The sequence below is a fragment of the Nomascus leucogenys genome, chromosome 10 (genome assembly GCF_006542625.1).
Source record: "Nomascus leucogenys isolate Asia chromosome 10, Asia_NLE_v1, whole genome shotgun sequence".
Classification (NCBI taxonomy): Eukaryota; Metazoa; Chordata; class Mammalia; order Primates; family Hylobatidae; genus Nomascus; species Nomascus leucogenys.
Window position 1 is genome coordinate 8727426 of NC_044390.1, and position 18953 is coordinate 8746378.

At 37.5% G+C, this 18953-nt stretch overlaps 1 protein-coding gene across 1 annotated transcript in view; it reads right to left on the minus strand.

Annotated features, from left to right (window-relative positions):
- CFAP54 (cilia and flagella associated protein 54) overlaps positions 1-18953 on the minus strand; it is a 382051-nt gene that overhangs the window by 115458 nt on the left and 247640 nt on the right. The window contains exons 57-61 of the mRNA XM_030819793.1: positions 14016-14171; positions 11351-11456; positions 10330-10423; positions 3355-3453; positions 2390-2531 (exon numbers count right to left, since the gene is read on the minus strand). Of these exons, the coding sequence (XP_030675653.1) occupies positions 2390-2531; positions 3355-3453; positions 10330-10423; positions 11351-11456; positions 14016-14171 (597 nt within the window). The remainder of the gene's footprint in view (positions 1-2389; positions 2532-3354; positions 3454-10329; positions 10424-11350; positions 11457-14015; positions 14172-18953) is intronic.

Below are 18953 nucleotides of genomic sequence, written 5' to 3' on the forward strand. Positions count from 1 at the left end.
CATGAATTAATTATCAGCCTGCCAGGAAAGGACTGGAAGGCAAAATTATTATTCTTAAGGTAAGGCAAAATGCAAAACAGATTGGATTTTAAAATTTGGTAATTTCATAGTTAAATAGTAAAGAAGGGCTAATGGTATAAAATGGAAACTGAAAAAATGTAATATGCTATGAAAGCCACTGACACGGAACAAGAAAGCTTAGGTTCTAATATTAAACTGAGATAAGAGTACCTACTCAACTGGATCAACAAACGTGGTTTTGTTTAGAGGATGCCATTTTCCACTGTGTGCCCTTGGATGACATAATTAATTAATCACAGCACCTTTTTCGTGTCTTTTCTATGGTTCTTTCCTCTGAACCATACAGAGGTTCTTCTCAGCCACTGGCCATTGAATTTGTCATATGTGATAGTTTGGATTATCATTTAGCAAACATCCATGCCTCTCTCCCTTCCTGTACAAGCAGTGTATATTTCCCTAGCTCACTGATATTGGACTTGGCCCTATGACTTGCTGTGGCCAATGAGATGGGATGTGAAGAGAGGCCTTAAATGCATTTGTGTGATTTGGTTTGTGGCTCTTTTGCTCTGGTATCTACCATGAGAAGATCATGCCCCAGCTAACCACTGTCTCTTTAGTTTGGGCCTCACTCACGACAAATGTACGTAAGAGTGCACCTGAACCGACCTACAGCCTGAAGCAGAACACATGAGCTGAGTGGAAGAATGAGTTCCTGTTGTTGTGGGCCACTGAGTTTTAGGGTCCATCTTGGATGAAACTTATTGGTCATCCCTGCCCTAAAAACTGGGAGAACACAAGGAAATGACTAGGATAAAGTAGACACATCATTCAGAAGCAATAAGGAGGCAGTATGAAGAAGAAATAGCCATATTGGAAGTTTGAATCATCGTCTTAGATTTTGACTAATCTCTCAGTCTATGGACAAGAGACTGAGCGATTAGCCTCAGATTCTAGAGTAGATTAGTCTCTAATGAGGCTGAGAGAAATGAAATGGTTTGGGAGAGCTAGGATGTCAACTGAATCTCTTGATTATTAATACCGTACAATAATGTGTGCTTCTAAGAGGGATGCTTTCCTGACATTCTGAACCAGGGAGAATTGAGCTGCCAAACAGTGTTAAGCAAAGAAGTGGTAACCAACTCCTCCTGGCTGCTGGGCTGCCGAACTGCCCTGTGTAGGGTCAATGGCTTTGTCCCCAGAGAACTCACCTATGGCAACCTTAAAGAAGAGCAAGCACCCAGTCTGACGTTCAGGCTGTGGCTCAGAAAGCCAATAAAGCAAAATTCTCCCAGGCACGAAGGAAATAAAAATAAGAAAACAAAGCCTCAGCATAAAAAAAAATCTATAAAATAGTTTGCAAAATAATTTGGGACACCTATGCTTCAGAAAAGAGCCAAAGAGGGGGACGTTAGACATTAACACTTTAACTAAGGCTGACCCAACAATGCAGCAGAGTAAGACGCTGTCTACAGATGTGATTCCAGAAGTACTAGGAAGATCACTCCCAAAGGAGAAGGTTAAAACTCTTCTCCTTTGGCTCAATGCTGACCTAGCACCAAGCAAAATTAGAGGTGGATGTTAGTGAAATGTCAGTCTGGAAGTAAGACTAGTATCTTGTTTCTTAGCACCTATTCAAGTGCTTAGCACACAAGAAGCACTCAATAAATATTTTTTGAGTGAAATAATGGAAAAACACATAAATGAATGTTAAATGCCTATTACCAGTTATCTGATATAGAGGTTTATATTATAGTTTACTATCAAAGGAGTAACTAAGCAAAAACATAAACAGTATTGCAGTCCAGTTTAAATTTTGCTAATTTCTTTAATTCATTTAACAAATGTTGATATTGAATGTCTGCTATGTGCAAGCACTGTGCAGTCTGCTGTAGATGAAAATTGAATATATGAAGACCCTGCCCTCAGGTAGCTGATGATAATTTAATGAGAGAAAGAGCTTAAACACACAATCAAACATACATACAAATATAAAATAACTAAGGAAAAGAAGAGGGAGGCCTATCAGAGTGGGAGAGTGCATGTAGATTTTGGATGAAAGGATCAGAGAGGCAAACATTCCCAAAAGGTCCCACTTGATATGTGTGAACTGGAAAAGAAACAGAAGTAAAATATCATCTTTTAAAAGAACATGCATCTGAAATGCAGCAGCTGACTAACAGGTACACATGTGCAGTGAGCTAAGAGCCCTCTATTTTGGCCCTAGGACCCCTATGATCCCCTGGAAGTGCCCCCAAACATTATCCTATCTAAGCTAAAAGCCAACAAATTACAATTAAATCTTTGAAACTTGATTCCATATTACATATATCAGTTTTTCTTTGCATAATATGTAGACATCCAAACATACCAAGCAAATAATCTGTATACGAAGACAAAAGATCCAGAGCAGCAAATTCTGGGATATTTGGTAATGCCACTTGGTTAACTTTATGCGTTCTAGTATTCTTCTTTCCAATAAGTAAGTTAATTGCCAGCACAGCTTCACTGACCTACAATTAATGCATAAATTAGAATTATAAATGTAAGCTTTCTAATTCATAGATTATCTATTAGGTAAATAATGTGAAAAAAAGTGAATTCATAAAATAATATTCCATATACATTGGAGGAAAAAATAAAGACAACCTGAAAAAATAATATGTGATCCCTGACATGTAGAATATATCATAGTCAAACAAATAATTTAGGGTTGACAATTTAATTAATGCATAAGTCACTTTAAATAAGCTACCTTACCTAGCTATGACAGATAGTTGCCAAAATGTCAAATATGTACACATGTATATCTGCCAATAGTTTCACTGAGAAAAGGTGAAACAAAGAGAACTAAGTCTGGCTAATAGATTGAAAACACTAAACATAACTAGTATTTCTAATCTTTCCAAAGAAACATAATTGGCACAAATCCCAAATAACGTAATTTTTTTTCTTTTTTTCTTTTGAGACAAGATCTTACTCTGTTGCCCAGCCTGGAGTGCAGTGGTGGGATCTCAGCTCACTGCAGCCTTGACCTCCCAGAGTCAAGCAATCCTTTTGCCTCAGCCTTCTGTGTAGCTGAGACTATAGGCATGTCACCATGCCCAGCTAATTTTTAAATTTTTTGTAGAGATGGGCTCTCGCTATGTTGTCCAGGCTGGTCTCGACCTCCTGGATTCAAGTGATCCTTCTGCCTCAGCCTCCCAAAGTGCTGGGATAACAGGCATGAGGTATCATGCCCAACTCCTTTCTCTTTTACAGGTATATTGTGTTCTTTAAAGGCAGAGAACACAGATACGACAGTAAAAAGAAAGATTAAACAAAAATCACACCAACCTGTGCAGCAGCTCTTATTGCAATCCAGGCTAATGAACTGTACACTTCAAATGTATTTGCTGATGTTTCTTTAACAGAACTACTTCTTCTGAGAGGAGGCTAAAAACATGGCAAATGTGTTATGATATAGTTTTGTGATAACTCTTCTCATCTTCCGAAGATGACATTTTAGTGAAATGCTATGTAGTCACTAAGGATAATAATGTATCTATTGACATGAAAAGATATTCGAAATACATTGAGGAAAGAAAAGTGTAGGTTACAAAATTGTATGAAAAGTACAATCCTTCTTTTTAAAAAATATGCACACACATACATTCCCTGTACATAAAAGCAGAGAAAATTATTAACAGCGGTTATCCCAAGTTTTAAGGTAGTTAAATTATTCTTATCCTTTTTTTCTAATTTTCTGTAATGAACTTGCATTATTTGTGTAATAAGTTAATAAAAATTATATATATACATTTTTGAGACATAGTCTTGCTCTGTCACACAGGCTGGAGTGCAATGACACAATCTCAGCTCACTGCAACCTCTGCCTCCCAGGTTCAAACAATTCTCCTGCCTCAGACTCCCAAGTAGCTGGGACCACAGGCATGCACCACCACGCCCAGCTAGTTTTTGTATTTTTTGTAGAAACAAGGTGTCACCATGTTGCCCAGGCTGGTCTTGAACTCCTGAGCTCAGGTGATCGGCCCACCTCAGCCTTCCAAAGTGCTGGGATTACAGGCGTGAGTCACTATGCCCATCCAAAAATCACATCTTAAGTAAAAGTAAGTGCCGTTATAATAGAAAACCTATAAATTGAATATGTTGTGTAACAGCATCGGAAATTAGAACATTGCTTAAAGATTTTCGGCAGTATTTGCTATCATATTTCCTGCTAAGAAAAATATTAAAGAGATAGTATTATCATAAAGTTCCATAGAATAGCAAAACAAACAAACCAACAATGATTGAGGATTTTTTTTCCATGGGGGTTTCTTTAATAAAGAATGAATATATATTTTTAAAATATATATTCAGTTTTTAAACATAGAAAGTTAATGCTACCGAAGTGAACAGAACAAAACTCCACCAGTAGCTAGTATCTGCTGTACATTTTTAAAGACAACTAAAATAAGTAGTAGTAGTTTCTTAAGATTTAAATCATCTGGCCGGGCGCGGTGGCTCACGCTTGTAATCCCAGCACTTTGGGAGGCCGAGGCGGGCGGATCACAAGGTCAGGAGATCAAGACCATGGTGAAACCCCGTCTCTACTAAAAATACAAAAAACTAGCCGGGCGTGGTGGCGGGCGCCTGTAGTCCCAGCTACTCGGAGAGGCTGAGGCAGGAGAATGGCGTGAATCCGGGAGGCGGAGCTTGCAGTGAGCCGAGATTGCGCCACTGCACTCCAGCCTGGGTGACAGAGCGAGACTCCGCCTCAAAAAAAAAAAAAGATTTAAATCATCTGGATGGAGGTAACTATTCAATTAGCCCTACGGGTGCTAATTCTTTGATGCCCATATTTTGACCAATTCTTTAATTTTCAATGAACCTGCAGAATAAAACAAACAATAACAAAAGTATCTTTATTTTACTTCTGGCTAGAAGACTCCCAGAGAAAAAGAAAGGCCATGTACAATGCTGATGTCAAAGCAACAAGTATAAGGTGTAAATGTGGCCTAGCTTAGCTCTAGCATTAACCCTGGGAGAAGATGACACCTGGAAAGATCTGCCTATGGGGAAATCTAACCAATATAGCCCCGTTCCAAGATAAAAAAAAAAAAAACAAAAAAAACCCTAATCATTAGCTGTAATGGGACTAATCTGGAGTAACAATTGCTAGCTTACTGACTACATAAGCATGGCTAATTTATCTACTTAAATTCTGGAAACAAGACTAATAGGCATGTAATGAAGAATAGAGAACAACATTAAATAACTCTAATGTAAGACCAACTAGTGACCCAGCCATTCAAAGAAAAAAGAAGTCAACTTGAATGGAAAGGAAACCTTTATTGAGGAAGTTGGGCTTGAGCCCACCGTAGAAAAATTTGGAGTGGGGAAAGAATATGGTGGGCATTTTCCAGATGGGAGAGATGTTCGACATTGCACAGGAGATTGCAGGTTATGTAAACAGGAAAGAAAACCCGGGCAGGGGGTGTGGAATGCATGTAGATTGGAAATGAAGAAATAAAGTGTCTTTCTTTGCAGAAGACATGATCCTATATGTAGAAAATCCTAAGGAATACACAAACAGACACACAAACACAATTAACATTATTAAACCTGTTTAGCAAGGTCACAGGATGCAAAACAATGAATACACACAAATGAACTGTATTTTTATATACTAGCAATAAACAATCTAAAAATTAAAATAAAAATCCCTTTGACAATAGAAATAAGCAACAAAAATGTATAAGACTCGTACACTAAAAAGATAAAACTTTGAGAGAAATTAAGGTCAGAATAAATGAAGAGACAGTCCATATTCATTAATTAGGGGATTTAATATTGTTAAGATGGCAACAAAAATCTCCTTAGTTTTTTTTTTGCAGAAATTGACAAGCAGATCCTAAAATAGGGAGTGAAATGCAAAGGAGTCAAAGTAGCCAAAACAGTTTTGAAAAGGAAGAATATAGTTGGAACATGCACTTCACAATTTCAAAACTTACTAAAAGCTACAGGAACCAAGACAGTGGACACTCAAGTAAAGGTAGACTTAGAGGTCAATGAAACAGGATTGAAAATCCAGAAATAAACATTTGCATTTATAATTAATTTTCAACAAAAGTGCCAAAGCAATCCAACGAGAAAAGGGCAAGTCTTCGCAACAAATGGTGCTGAGACAACTGCATATTCATGGACAAAAAGATGAATTTAGAATTTAGAATCTTACCTCACACTCTACACAAGTATTAATTCAAAATGGATCATAAACTTAAATGTAAAAGTTAAAACTATACAACTTCTAGAAGAAAACGTATAAGAAAATCTTCAACATCTGCAGTTAGACAAAGGGTTCTAGATATGCCACACAAAAAAAACCACAATCTATAAAAGAAAAAAATGACAATTTGGACTTCATTAAAATTTAAAAATTTTGTACTTCCAAAGACACTACTAACAATATGAAAGGACAAGCCACTAACCAGGAGAAAATATTTGCAAATCATTTATCTGATAGGGGGCTTGTATCTAGAATACATATATTTTTAAAAAAGAAAACTCTCAAAGCTCAATGATAAAAAAAGACAAATGACCCAATAAAAATGGGCAAAAGATCTGAATAGACATTTCCCCAAAGAAGATATACAAATGGCCAATAAGCACATGAAAAGATCTAAGCATCATTAGCCACCAGAGAAATGCAAATCAAAACTACAGTGAGATACCACTTCATACCTACTAGCATGGGTACTACCAAAAAGGTAGATAGTAACAAGTGTTAGCAAGGATGTGGAAAAATTGCAACCTTCATATACTGCCGGTAAGAATGTAAAATGGTAGAGCCACCTTAGAAAACAATCTGACAGATCATCAAAAGGCTAAACATAGAGTTGCCATATAACCCAGCAATTTCACTCTTAGGTATATACTCAAAAGAATTTAAAACATATGTCCACAAAAAAACTTGTATATGAATGTTCAAAACATCATTTATCAAAACAGCCAAAAAGTGAAAACAATTCAAATGTCAATCAACTACTGAATGGATAAAGAAAAAAACATGGTATATCCATATAATGAAACACTATTCAGCAACAACAACAACAACAAAACTACCGTTACACACTACAACATGGGTGAACCTATGAAACATTATACTGGGTGAAAGAAGCAGGCATAAACAAGACAAAATCTATCATTCTATTAGCTGGTCATGGCGGTGCATGCCTGTAGTCCAAGCTACTCAGGAAGCTGAGGCAGGAGAATTGCTTGAACCCAGGAGGCGGAGGTTGTGGTGAGCCTAGATCACGCCACTGCACTCCAGTCTAGGCATCAGAGCAAGACTCTGTCTCAGAAAAACTAAAATAAAATCTATCATTCTATTTACATGAAATGTCTGGAAAAGGCAAATCTATAGAGACAGAAAACAGTTTGGTGGTTTCATGGGACTAGGGGTGGGAACAGGATTGACTGCAAATAGGCATAAGGGATCTTTCTTGGGATGATGAAAATGTTCTAAAACTGGATAGTGGTGATTGTTGCACAACTCTGTAAATTTACTAAACATCTGTGGACTGCAGTCTTAAAATGCGTTAATTTCATGGATGGAAATTATACCTCAAGTTTTTTTTTTAAATATATGCATGCTGATCTCCCTGTAGACTGTTTTCTCCCACATAACTCCTTGGAGAACTCCACTTATCCTTCAAAACGTACTTCATCTGTGAAGCCTTCTCCAGCATTTCCCCAAAACAGTATTAGCCCCTACTTTGCCCCACTTCTCCACCTTGACAAATTGTGATTATAGTCCTTGTCACAATGCAATACAATTATTTATCTCTCTTGCTAGACTCTGTGCTCCTTAGGAAAAGAAAGTGGTTAACGTACATTACGCCCTCAGTAAGTATTCGGTTCGTGAGTAAATAAATGAATGTTCAAGAAATAGTCATTTCAACTTAGGCATTAATTATTGAGTACCTGCTATTAACAAAATAGAAAAGATGTTTAGCTGATGTTACATAACGAGAAATAATATAAATAATATAATATAATATAAATATAAATATAAATATAAAATAAATAATATAAATAATATAAATCTGTTCCATTTATATAAGTACTTATTACATACTAAGAGGTAAGGATCTTCATCTCCATTTCACAGGTGAGGAAACTAGGCTTAAAAAGACCTCAGTCACATAGCTAGTAAGTTGTGAAGCTAGGATTCAAACCCACACAGGTACTATGGTCACTCTGCTGTATGGATACTACATGAAAGTGAAACAATAGTGCTTCCTTTTAAGGGCTTATAATGTGTTGTCTTTATTAGGACATATTTCAAATGTTATATTTCCATGGTCTGAATATGTCTGCATGAATTTTTTTAATTGGTTTTGGCTGTTTTCTGTGCTTCTAATAATTCTATGACTTGCTAAAATATTTATACTACGTCAAAACATACAGAAAATAATGATCATATTGTAAGGAATTACACTACTGTTTTCATTCAGATCCTAACTTCTTTATGTTCTTAATTATAAGCACTTCTCTAGTAAGGGCCAGAAAGCTGATATATTATCATCCTAGCATCCTATTAATTTGTATTGCCACCTGCTATAAAAACAAGGGTTTTTTTTTCTGTTACTGGGAATAAACATGTTTATCAAACAACACAAAGTAACTTTTTCTAGTTTGCAATTATTTCGATTAAAAAAAGAGGGGCCATTTACCTAAGGCAGCTGCCATATGAATAATTCAATTGACTGAGAGTCTATTTGCCTAAAGGTTTTAAATCATGTTTATGCTGTCTCAAAAATTAAAGATTTGATGCCAACATTTTCTGAAAAGATCTCTTGGAGGGTCAAATGATTATTCAATAAGGATGAAACAGAAAAGCCCACTAAAATTTTAAAAACAAAAAAATAAAATTACTGGGTTCATATATCTCAAATCCACCCAAATTATTCCTGCCTCTGGGATCTCCCTCAGTCTAGACCCTTGGTCCTCAGGTGTGGCCCACAGACCAGCAGCATCAGCATCACCTGGGAGGCTCGTTAGAAATGCCAAATCTCAGAGACCATCCCTGATTTACTGAATCAGATTCTGCCATTTCACAAGATTTTCAGAGGTGTTTCCATACCTTACTTTGGAAGCACTGCTCTAGCTAGAAGATGCGACCCCTCTGCAACTCTTTGCTGGGGTCCCTCCTCATCCACTAAACCCTGCTTCAAACATCACCCCTTCTCAGGTCATTCACTGAAAATCCCACCAATACAAGTTATTCCTAGCTCCAAATTTCACTACCTAAGTCACCCTCTAATATGGTTTGGCTGTGTCCTCACCCAAATCTCATCTTGAATTGTAGCTCCCAAAATCCCCACACATTGTGGGAGGGACTGGTGGGAGATAACTGAATCATGGGGCAGTTTCTCCCATACTGTTCTCGTGGTAGTGAATAAATCTCAGGAGATCTGATGGTTTTATAAGGGGAAACCCCTTTCACTTGGTTCTCATTCTTTCTTTGTCTGCTGCCATGTAAGATGTGACTTTCGCCTTCCACCATGATTGTGAGGACTCCCCAGCCACATGGAACTGTGAGTCCATTAAACCTCTTTCCTTTATAATTACTCCGTCTCAGGTATGTCTTTATTAGCAGCATGAAAATGAACTAATACATGCCCTTCCCCTCCTTCTCCCTCATTTCCTCCCACCTTTCCTCCTCTGGTCTCCTTCCTTTACTGGTTTATTATGTTTTCCTCTACTGAAAGGGAAGCTCCATGAGAACAGGGACCAAGTTTGTTTTAGACACTGCTTTAACATATTCCTCTATAAGAGTACCTGGATCATAGTAGATGCTCAATAGATATGTGATGAATGAATGAATGATTCTATCAAGAGGTAATCTGCTTATAGGCCATATCAGTATTGAAAACTTCACTTGTCCATCTGTTTAACCAATATATCATTTCTTGAATTTTCCTGATCAATACTAATGACTCATTCATTGCCTTGCATTTATGTTATCCATGAAACGTAACTGTATATTTCTATATTAAGTATATATATATGTACACTTACATTTCATGGATAACATTTTCACAGGCAGAAATGTGTATATAAAAATAATTTCCAAAGTCCTATATAAAATGTCTGAAGAGGTATCTGTTTGTAACATAGTTACAAGTGTTAACTACAAAGCAATGAATTAATTTCTCCAAGCCACACAGGAAAATCAGCCTCATTATTTCAATAGCACAGTGTTAACAAAATAGCAAGCTCAAAGGCAATTAACTCATAATTTCTAATAAAATAGACTTTTACCTTAAGTGTTAATGGTGATCCTGAAATTTTTATCTTTGGCTTCTTCAGATGAAAATACAATAGAGCCATTTCTAGGTAGGAGTCTCTTATCAATCTAAAATGATATAGCACTGTACTTATTAAATAGCTTCACCATGCATAATCATTGGTATCATTTGCCAACAATTTCTGAGCTGATGAAAGGTAAAAACTGGCAAAACCAGCATCTGTCACAAACACACACCCTCTTTTCATAGCACTTTTGACCATAGATACTAGCATCTTCCTCCCTACTAAGATTGGAAGTTCTTGAAGAGAGCTAAGCATTCTGCCTTTTCCTGTGGTGGCAACACTCCATGCTATAACTGCCAGGAAGCCTGGCATCGAGACCATTCTGGAATATTCTAGCACACAAGACACTAAATCAGTGAAGGTCTGGGCTGGAGGAATTAGCCTGGAAAATGTAGGCCCCTCTCTATCCTCCTACACTAATTAAAATAGAAAGAAATACATAGAGTTATGCAATGCAGAAAGCAGTGATTTGGTATGGGTTAGGTCTATGTATTCACTATCAAATCTGTCAGCTGGGGATCAGTGCACCTGGATCAGTGCCATTGTAATAAAGGTGGCTTACTCAATATTGAGGTGATATTCATACAGAATTAAGAATTAAGTTGGCCAGTCCTGGTCCTCATGACCAGAGTGAATAGCCACACGAACCCCTTCTAGACACAATTGCACATTTAGGGAAGGATCTTCCAGTTTAGAAGCCAGTCACCCTGAGGAGGCTCCAGCAATCCTGGGACTGACAGGAGATCTGGGTACAGGCCAATATGCCACTATGAGGACAGCCATCATTTACCATTACTTTAAAGGAGGCTTTGGGTCAGAACAAAGAGCAACACGCTTGAGATGGACCCCAAGAACTAGCTCTGCTTTCAGAAGACATCCCAATCAATCCAGCCTCGAGTGGTCAATGTACTACAAGAACACGGGGCTCAAGGCAAACACACACAGCTACAACAATGGAATATCTTTTTACCCTGAGTTTTGATCATTTTTCAGGCTTAGTTGTATAGCTTCATATAAACTCTCAAGTTGAAAACTTGGAGATTTCTCTTCCATTAGTATTTGGCGTTCTATTTTGCCTGAAAGAAGAAAAAGATACAAAGATGGTTTTTCCTTTTTCTAGCACTTAGAACTTAAGAACAAATATTTCATGCTGGAAATTCAGAATATTTAGTGTGCTATCCTTTTGTATGTCTGTCTATTTCTTCCAGAAGGTAAGCCAATGAGGAAAGACCCATTGCCTCCTTCTTCAGAACTCTCAGGCTTCCCCTGCATTCAGGAAGCAACGTGAAGCAAGCCTTCTTTGGCTTGCCCTACACAACTGGTCTTCCTATCTTCCCATCTAACTTCTCTCTCCATTCTCTTACTTTGTGCTTCTCCCTCCTCCTGTATCTTACATTCCCTTTTTTGACATGCATTCTCCTCTTTCCCCTGTCTCCTTCACAGATATCATAGAAAACATCTGCCCTCCCATGTTCATTGTAGCATTATTCACATTATTCACAATAGCCAAGATATGGAATCAATCTAAATACCCTTCGACAGGTGCATGGATAAAGAAAAAGTGATATGGCTGGCCGTGGTGGCTCATGCTTGTAATCCCAGCACTTTGGGAGGCTGAGGTGGGCAGATCACAAGGTCACGAGTTCGAGATCAGCCTGCCCAACATGGTGAAACGCTGTCTACTAAAAATACAAAATTTAGCCTGGCGTGGTGGTGTGCGCCTGTAATCCCAGCCACTCAGGAGGCTGAGGCAGGAGAATCACTTGAACCTGGGAGGTGGAGGTTGCAGTGAGCCGAGATCACATCACTGCACTCCAGCCTGGGTGACAGAGTGAGACTTAGTCTCAAAAAAAAAAAAAAAAAAAAAAAAAGAAAAGAAAAGAAAATGTGATATATATACACAATGGAATACTATTCAGCCTTAAAATAGAAAGAAATCCTGTTATTTGAAGACATCATAGATGAACCTGGAGGACATTATTCTCAGTGAAATAAGCCAGGCACATAAAGACAAATATTGCATGATCTCACTTAACTGAAGAATCTTAAAAAGTCAGGGATGGTGGAGGAACAGGGAGATATTGGTCAAAGGGTACAAAGTTCCAGTTAAATGGGAAGAATAAGTTGTGGAGACCTACTGTACAACATGGTGACTATAATTAATAATAATTATAGATTTTAAATGCTTTCACCACAAAAAAAATGATAAGTATGTGAAGTGATGGATATGCTAATTAGCTTGATTTAATCATGCCACAAAATATACATGTATCAAAAAGTCACACTATACCCCATAAATATATACAATTGCTTTGTCAGTTAAAAATAAATTGAAAACACTTTTAAAATTTTAGAAAAATCACAAACCTAAGGAGAAAAAATAAATCCTAAAAAGTCAGCAAATGGCTGAAAACCCTCTATGATAACACAAATGCGCTGGCTCTCACAGCTTCCAGCCCTCATGGTGAGCTGCAGCCTTCAAATATAGGCATTAGTAGGCTGGGCCTGGTGGCTCATGCCTGCAATCCCAGCACTTTGGGAGGCCGAGGGCGGGGGATAGCTTGAGGTCAGGAGTTCAAGATCAGCCTAGCCAACATAGTGAAACCCCATCTCTACTAAAAACACAAAAATTAGCCAAGTGTGGTGGTGCACGCCTGTGGTCCCAGTTACTCAGTAGGCTGAGGAAGGAGAATTGCTTGAACCTGGGAGGCAAAGTTTGCAGTGAGCCAAGGTCATGCCACTGCACTCCAGCCTGGGCAACACAGCGAGACAACACCTCAAAAAAAAAAAAAAAAAAATGTAGGCACTAGCAGAGCACATGAGGATGGGAAAGGAAACTTCTATAATCATTACAGAAAGGATTCACAGCTTTCATGCAGCCTGTGGAAAGGGCACAGAGCTGGCCAGTGTTGAGCTCACATCTGGGCACTATCATTTAGTGGCTGTTGACTTTTGGAAAGTCACTTAACCAGACAGCACCTAATTTTCCTCATCAGGATTTGTCATGCCTATCTTGCAGAGCTATTTTAAGAATTAGCCCTATGAGATACATATTGAACATACTGAATACAGCACCTAGCATCTAGTAGATACTCAGTAAATGATAGCAATCATCCTTATCTTTTTCTCAGAGGTAAAATGCCCACAATAAAATTATATAAATGTATTAAGGAAATACGTGTTATATATATTTTAAGTATAGGTGTGCTATATCTATTTAATTTCAATGAGGATGTATCTCTTATTTACAAAAATTAACCAAAATGTTTAGCTAAGTAATGAAACGATGCAGAAAAAATGTCTTCCAAGTACTATTTAAGTAATATTATTTATAGCTAAGAGGCTATGCTGCCATTTTTCAGTCAAACCTCAAACTTTGTATAAGAAGAATCAATTACAATTATAAAAGAAATGAAGCAGTAGTACTTTTTTCTTTCTAGACATAAACTTAAAATAAGCAGCGCTCTTTTACCTAAAACTGGATTTGGTGGAGGTACCGTTGTGTTAATCATCTCTAAGCCCTTTGTATGTTTGTAATTTTTATAGTCAGGGACCAGATTTTCAAGAATCCTGTTGTTGACATAAAAAAGAATTCCATAAATTTTATCATAGTTCTGACCCCAGATGCATTTTACCTTTCTGAAAAAGGATTTCAGCTTCCACCTCATGTTCCTCCACTGCTGTTGTTCTACAGAGCTTCAGTGCCACATCAAACAGATGAAGAGCAGGTAACCACTTCGAGGGGTCCTTCCTTTTATTCTTGTAATATACTTGCTTGGCCACTGTATGTCCTAAAAGAAAAACAGTTGGGTGGGGAAGAACAATAAAATACACAGTGTTTATAACAAGCCTCCAAGTTACCAGACTGCTCTCATAGTAATGAAATCTATCAAGAACTTTGGTAGTTTTTACAGTTTTTAGCATCCAAGAAATGTTTTAAAGACATATAATACCCAATATTTCAATGAACTACAGTAATAAGCCTTTGAAATTTTTTCTTTGATACATTTCTAACATGTTTTCTTATTTTTTAAATGAAGGATAATCACTCAAAACCCTTTCCTTCTAAAATTTCACAATGCTCTACAGAACAACTTTCATGCTGCTAAAATGAGGTTGTTAATAGGGAAACACCTGGAAATTTTATGTTGTTCCCAATAAAATTTGCAAATATTAATAGGGAGTAATTTTCTTTCTATTAAGCATTATAGTGGTTACTTGCTTTGTGTGTTTTGTTTTGTTTTGTTTTGTCATCTCCACTAGACAGCAAACCCATGATGGACAAGGGCTACATGCTATGCTTTTTATTAGGCCCCATCATTATTTAACATGTTTTTACTTAAAAAACCATTGTATGGAAGAGATATTAGACTTTATCTGTGTAACCCCAGAGCCAGACAGGCAGACATTTATTCAACAAACATTTTCTAAGTGCTTAGGTACTTGATAAAAACAAAAAAAGAAAATAATAAGAGCTAAGATTTATTAAATGTGTCCTACATGCCAGCCACCCTCTGAAGGACTTAAATGCATTACTCATATGATCCCCGCAACTCTGAGTGGGCACCATTATCAAGCTTATTTGACAGAGGACAAAGCAGTAGCTCAGTGAGGTTTCAGCAACTCACCCAAGGTTAGATGGCTAGTAAACAGAAGGGCCATAATTTGAACCTAGGCAGTCTGGCTCCAGGGCCCACACTCTAAACTACAACATTGCACTATCTCTTAAGAGGGAGGTCATGAAGCCTAGTATTTTGTTTAATGGAGAATATGAATAGCCAGACAGGCAATCAAAATACTGCATGGCCAATTGTGTAGCAGAGAAAGCACGGGGCACTTTGCTAGCAGGCCCAGATTGGGGGAGGTTAGGGAAACCATCCCAGAGAACGTGGCTGTCTAGGATAAAAGCAGATGAACACCTTCTCTTTGGTAATTTTAAAGAACAAAAACGTTGGCATAAAGAGGAGAATGCAAGTAGGGGAAATAATTAATTGATAGGATAATTGAACACACAATAAAGCAATATAAACAGAAAGGCAGTGTAGGACTCTGATACAGATACTGAATTCTAGCTGAAGTGCTGGATCCTGGCCAGTCATTGGTACTACCATATCACTGAGGCTTTGAACAAGTCCCTACATGCCTCCAAGCCTTGAGCGTCCTCTGAAAAAATGATTGAAATATTGGGTATTACATGTCTTTAAAACATTTCTTGGCTACTAAATGCTAAAAAATAAAATGCAGCAGAACTACAAAATTGTGAGGTATCTTTAGGTTCTGAAATTTTCTAATTCCAAGTTGCTATGCCCTACAAAGGATATATTTTTTTAAACCTAGAACTTTTTGTAAACTTTTCATTCAGGCATGTGCTATGTGAATGGCAGGATGATGGACAGCCTCAATCTCTCTCTCTGTCTCTCTCTCTCTCTCTCATCCAGGAAGTTACTGAGTCCTTACTCTGAACCAGGCGGGATGGCAGCACACTGATGAGAATACGGAGATGACAAAGTGAATACGGAGAAGAAGAATATGGAGAGGAAAAGCCTTTGCTTCTGGGAGGCTCCCAGAAGAGTAAGGAGGCCAGGCATGGAACAGGAACAACAGCTGACACCCACAAAGCTCTTAAAACAAGTGAGGAGGTGCCCTTCTAAATAAATATGTTATGCATGCCACTCACGTCATCTCAGAGGCTAATGACATTAGCACTCACCCACATTTTATAGGAGAGGAAATGAAAACAAGGGAAGTTAAATGACTTTTTCAAGGGAATTGAATTAAATAAGAATTCTTTCTTAGAGCCCATACTCTAAACCTCAACAATTATCAACTGTGATTACATTCCAGGCTAGAAGGGAAATAAAAGATACGCTAATTTGTTCAGCACAACCATATTTCAACATCTCCCCTTTTTGTATATTTCACTTATTGTTTCAAATTATACCAAATATCAATATAAGACAAAAATAACAAATACTTCATGTCATCATGCCACATATATGTATATATAATATGTATTAGTACTATACAGTTTATATTATACATTAGTGCCATATGATATGATATATGATATGGTATGATATACAATATGATAATGGCACTAATATATAAAAATAATACTTGAATTGTCTTCTAGATTTTTGTTAAAATTAGAATTGTTACAGGATTATGAACTATTTTCTCTCCCTCCCTGACTAGATAATAAGCTTCTTGAGGGCAGAGATGAGGACTGGCTTCCTAGTATGTCCCCACTTCCCAGCACCATTCTTGCATATAAGTGGTCCTCAATGAATGTTTGCTGATTGAATAAACATAAGAAATGTAAGTAACTTTCATTCACTCCTATCACAGAATCAGTAATCTACTTTTTCATGTAATAAGGAAGCTCAAGCTTCAGTCATTAATTTAAAAAAGATTTTAAATAACCATGATGTTCATTTTTGTCTTATAAAAATAATCTCTAAATGCCTTTTTCTATCAGAGACTTTCACATGAAAAAAAATTTTAAGTAGCCCATTTGTGTGACACAATCTATACTATAAAGGAAAATTATCAAGAAAGCATCAAGTCACAGCTGATTTTATGCTTTATAATATTTAAGTGCTCCTTTTTCCAGTAAACATCAACTCTGTGAAAAAGACGTTGTAAAACTGATGTTGTTTTGACAGAAAAGCTGCTTTGGGTTTTGTTAAGTCTGTGTTTAATATAATACACCAGGAAGCAAGCTGTTCAGCCTTAAGTGACTCTAAAACACAGCAACAGTATTGTCATTGAGTGGTGACACATCCTCAAGATTAGTAAGTCAGAAAAGTACAGAATATATTTGATTTAACACAATCTGTACAATTTAACACAATCTGTATTTTAAGCTCCTGTAGAAATCAAATGTCCTGATAATTGAAGAAACTGTAGACTGAAAATAGAGAAAAATAGCTCTCATGAGATCAACAAGCTGGAAGGAATTCAAGAGGCCAATTAAGTCAGCCTAACTTTATAAAGGAGGAAACTTAATACAAAGGGGAAGTAATTTATGTCAAGTAATAAAATTCATATGTGATGATGATCATCAACATATAACAATGATCAATAATAATAACAAGAGGGAGGAACAGAAGGGGGATGGGAGATTCTGCACAGATGATAGCTTGGGCATGCCCTTGCTGCCCTCCCTTTCCCAATCTAATCCAATGATCAGCTTCTCCAGAGCTGTTGCTGCTGCTGCTGCAGGAGGCAGGTGGGTCCTAGAAGGTGATGGGTAAGAACAGACAGAGCTGATACAGGATCTTCTGCACTCTGGGATGGACAAGAGCCTGGGAACCACGGGCAGGCAGCCTTGGATCAAAGATCAGGGACAGCATCCAAAAAGAGCTTGGAACAAAGTCTCTAGCTTCAAAGAGTGACAGCTCTGGCAGGCTGCCTTCTTGATTTTCCAGGACCTGTGAGGGGCTTGAAGGTGGCCTGAGTCCTCTCCATTCCTGAAACTAAAGAGTATTGGCCTTTGCTGCTTCTCCTGGTGCTTCACAGGGAATTGAACTTTTGAAGTCTGGTATAGAGCCAACCCATATAGGCAGAACTAGCTATTCTTAACCACCACTTGCAGCATGGCCACTACTGAAATTAATCCAAAGCTAGACATGACCCACAATAAACAGACAAAGTAAAATAGCCTGGCAAAAAAGATCCAGCAGCTGACAAGAGGAAGAATAAATATAACCCCCAGAAAAGGTGGCAGTAGTAAAATAAAACTGATTAAAATTCAGATGACAAATCAAAAAAGAGCATGTATAGAGATAGAAAGTTTTCAGATAATTTTGAGAAGATGGTCAATGCTGAAACTTGAATTAATAATCAGAAAGATCAAGTGGAAGTAAAAGTAGTTCAAGTTATAGATGATAAAAATAAGTGGAAGTTATAAAGGAAAACATAATAGACTTAGAAGACAGATCAAGACTTGACATATAAATAATAATAGTCAACACTCAATAGTGCTTACTATGGCCCAGGCACTGGTCTAGGCATTTAACATCTTCTTAACAATCCTATCAAGTAAGTGCCATTATTATCCCCTGAATGTTTGTGCCCCTTTAAAATTCATATGTTGAAATGTAACCCCCACATGATGCTATTAGAGGTAGAGACTTTGGGAGGTGATTAGGTCATGAGGGCTCTGCCCTCCTGCATGAGATTACTGTTCTTGTAAAAGACAAGAAGACAGACTTCTCCTCATAAAAGACAAACTTGAGAAAGCCCATCTGCCCCTTCCACCATGTACGGACACATAGGAGGTACCATCTGTAAAGCAGAGCCATCCCTCACCAGACACCAAATCTACCACTCCATTATTCTCTTGGACTTCCCAAACTCCAGAGCTGTGAACAACAGGTTTCCGCTGTTTACAAATTACTCAGTCTAAGGTATTTTGTTACAGCAGTCAAACAGACAACTGTAAAAACTCCCATTTTTGAGATGAGGAAATTAAGGCACAAAGAAGTTAAATCACATGCTTAAGATTTGAACCTAGGCCAGATGGCTCTCGATGTACTAGTAACTGAAGAAGAAGAAAGAACAGAGAGTGA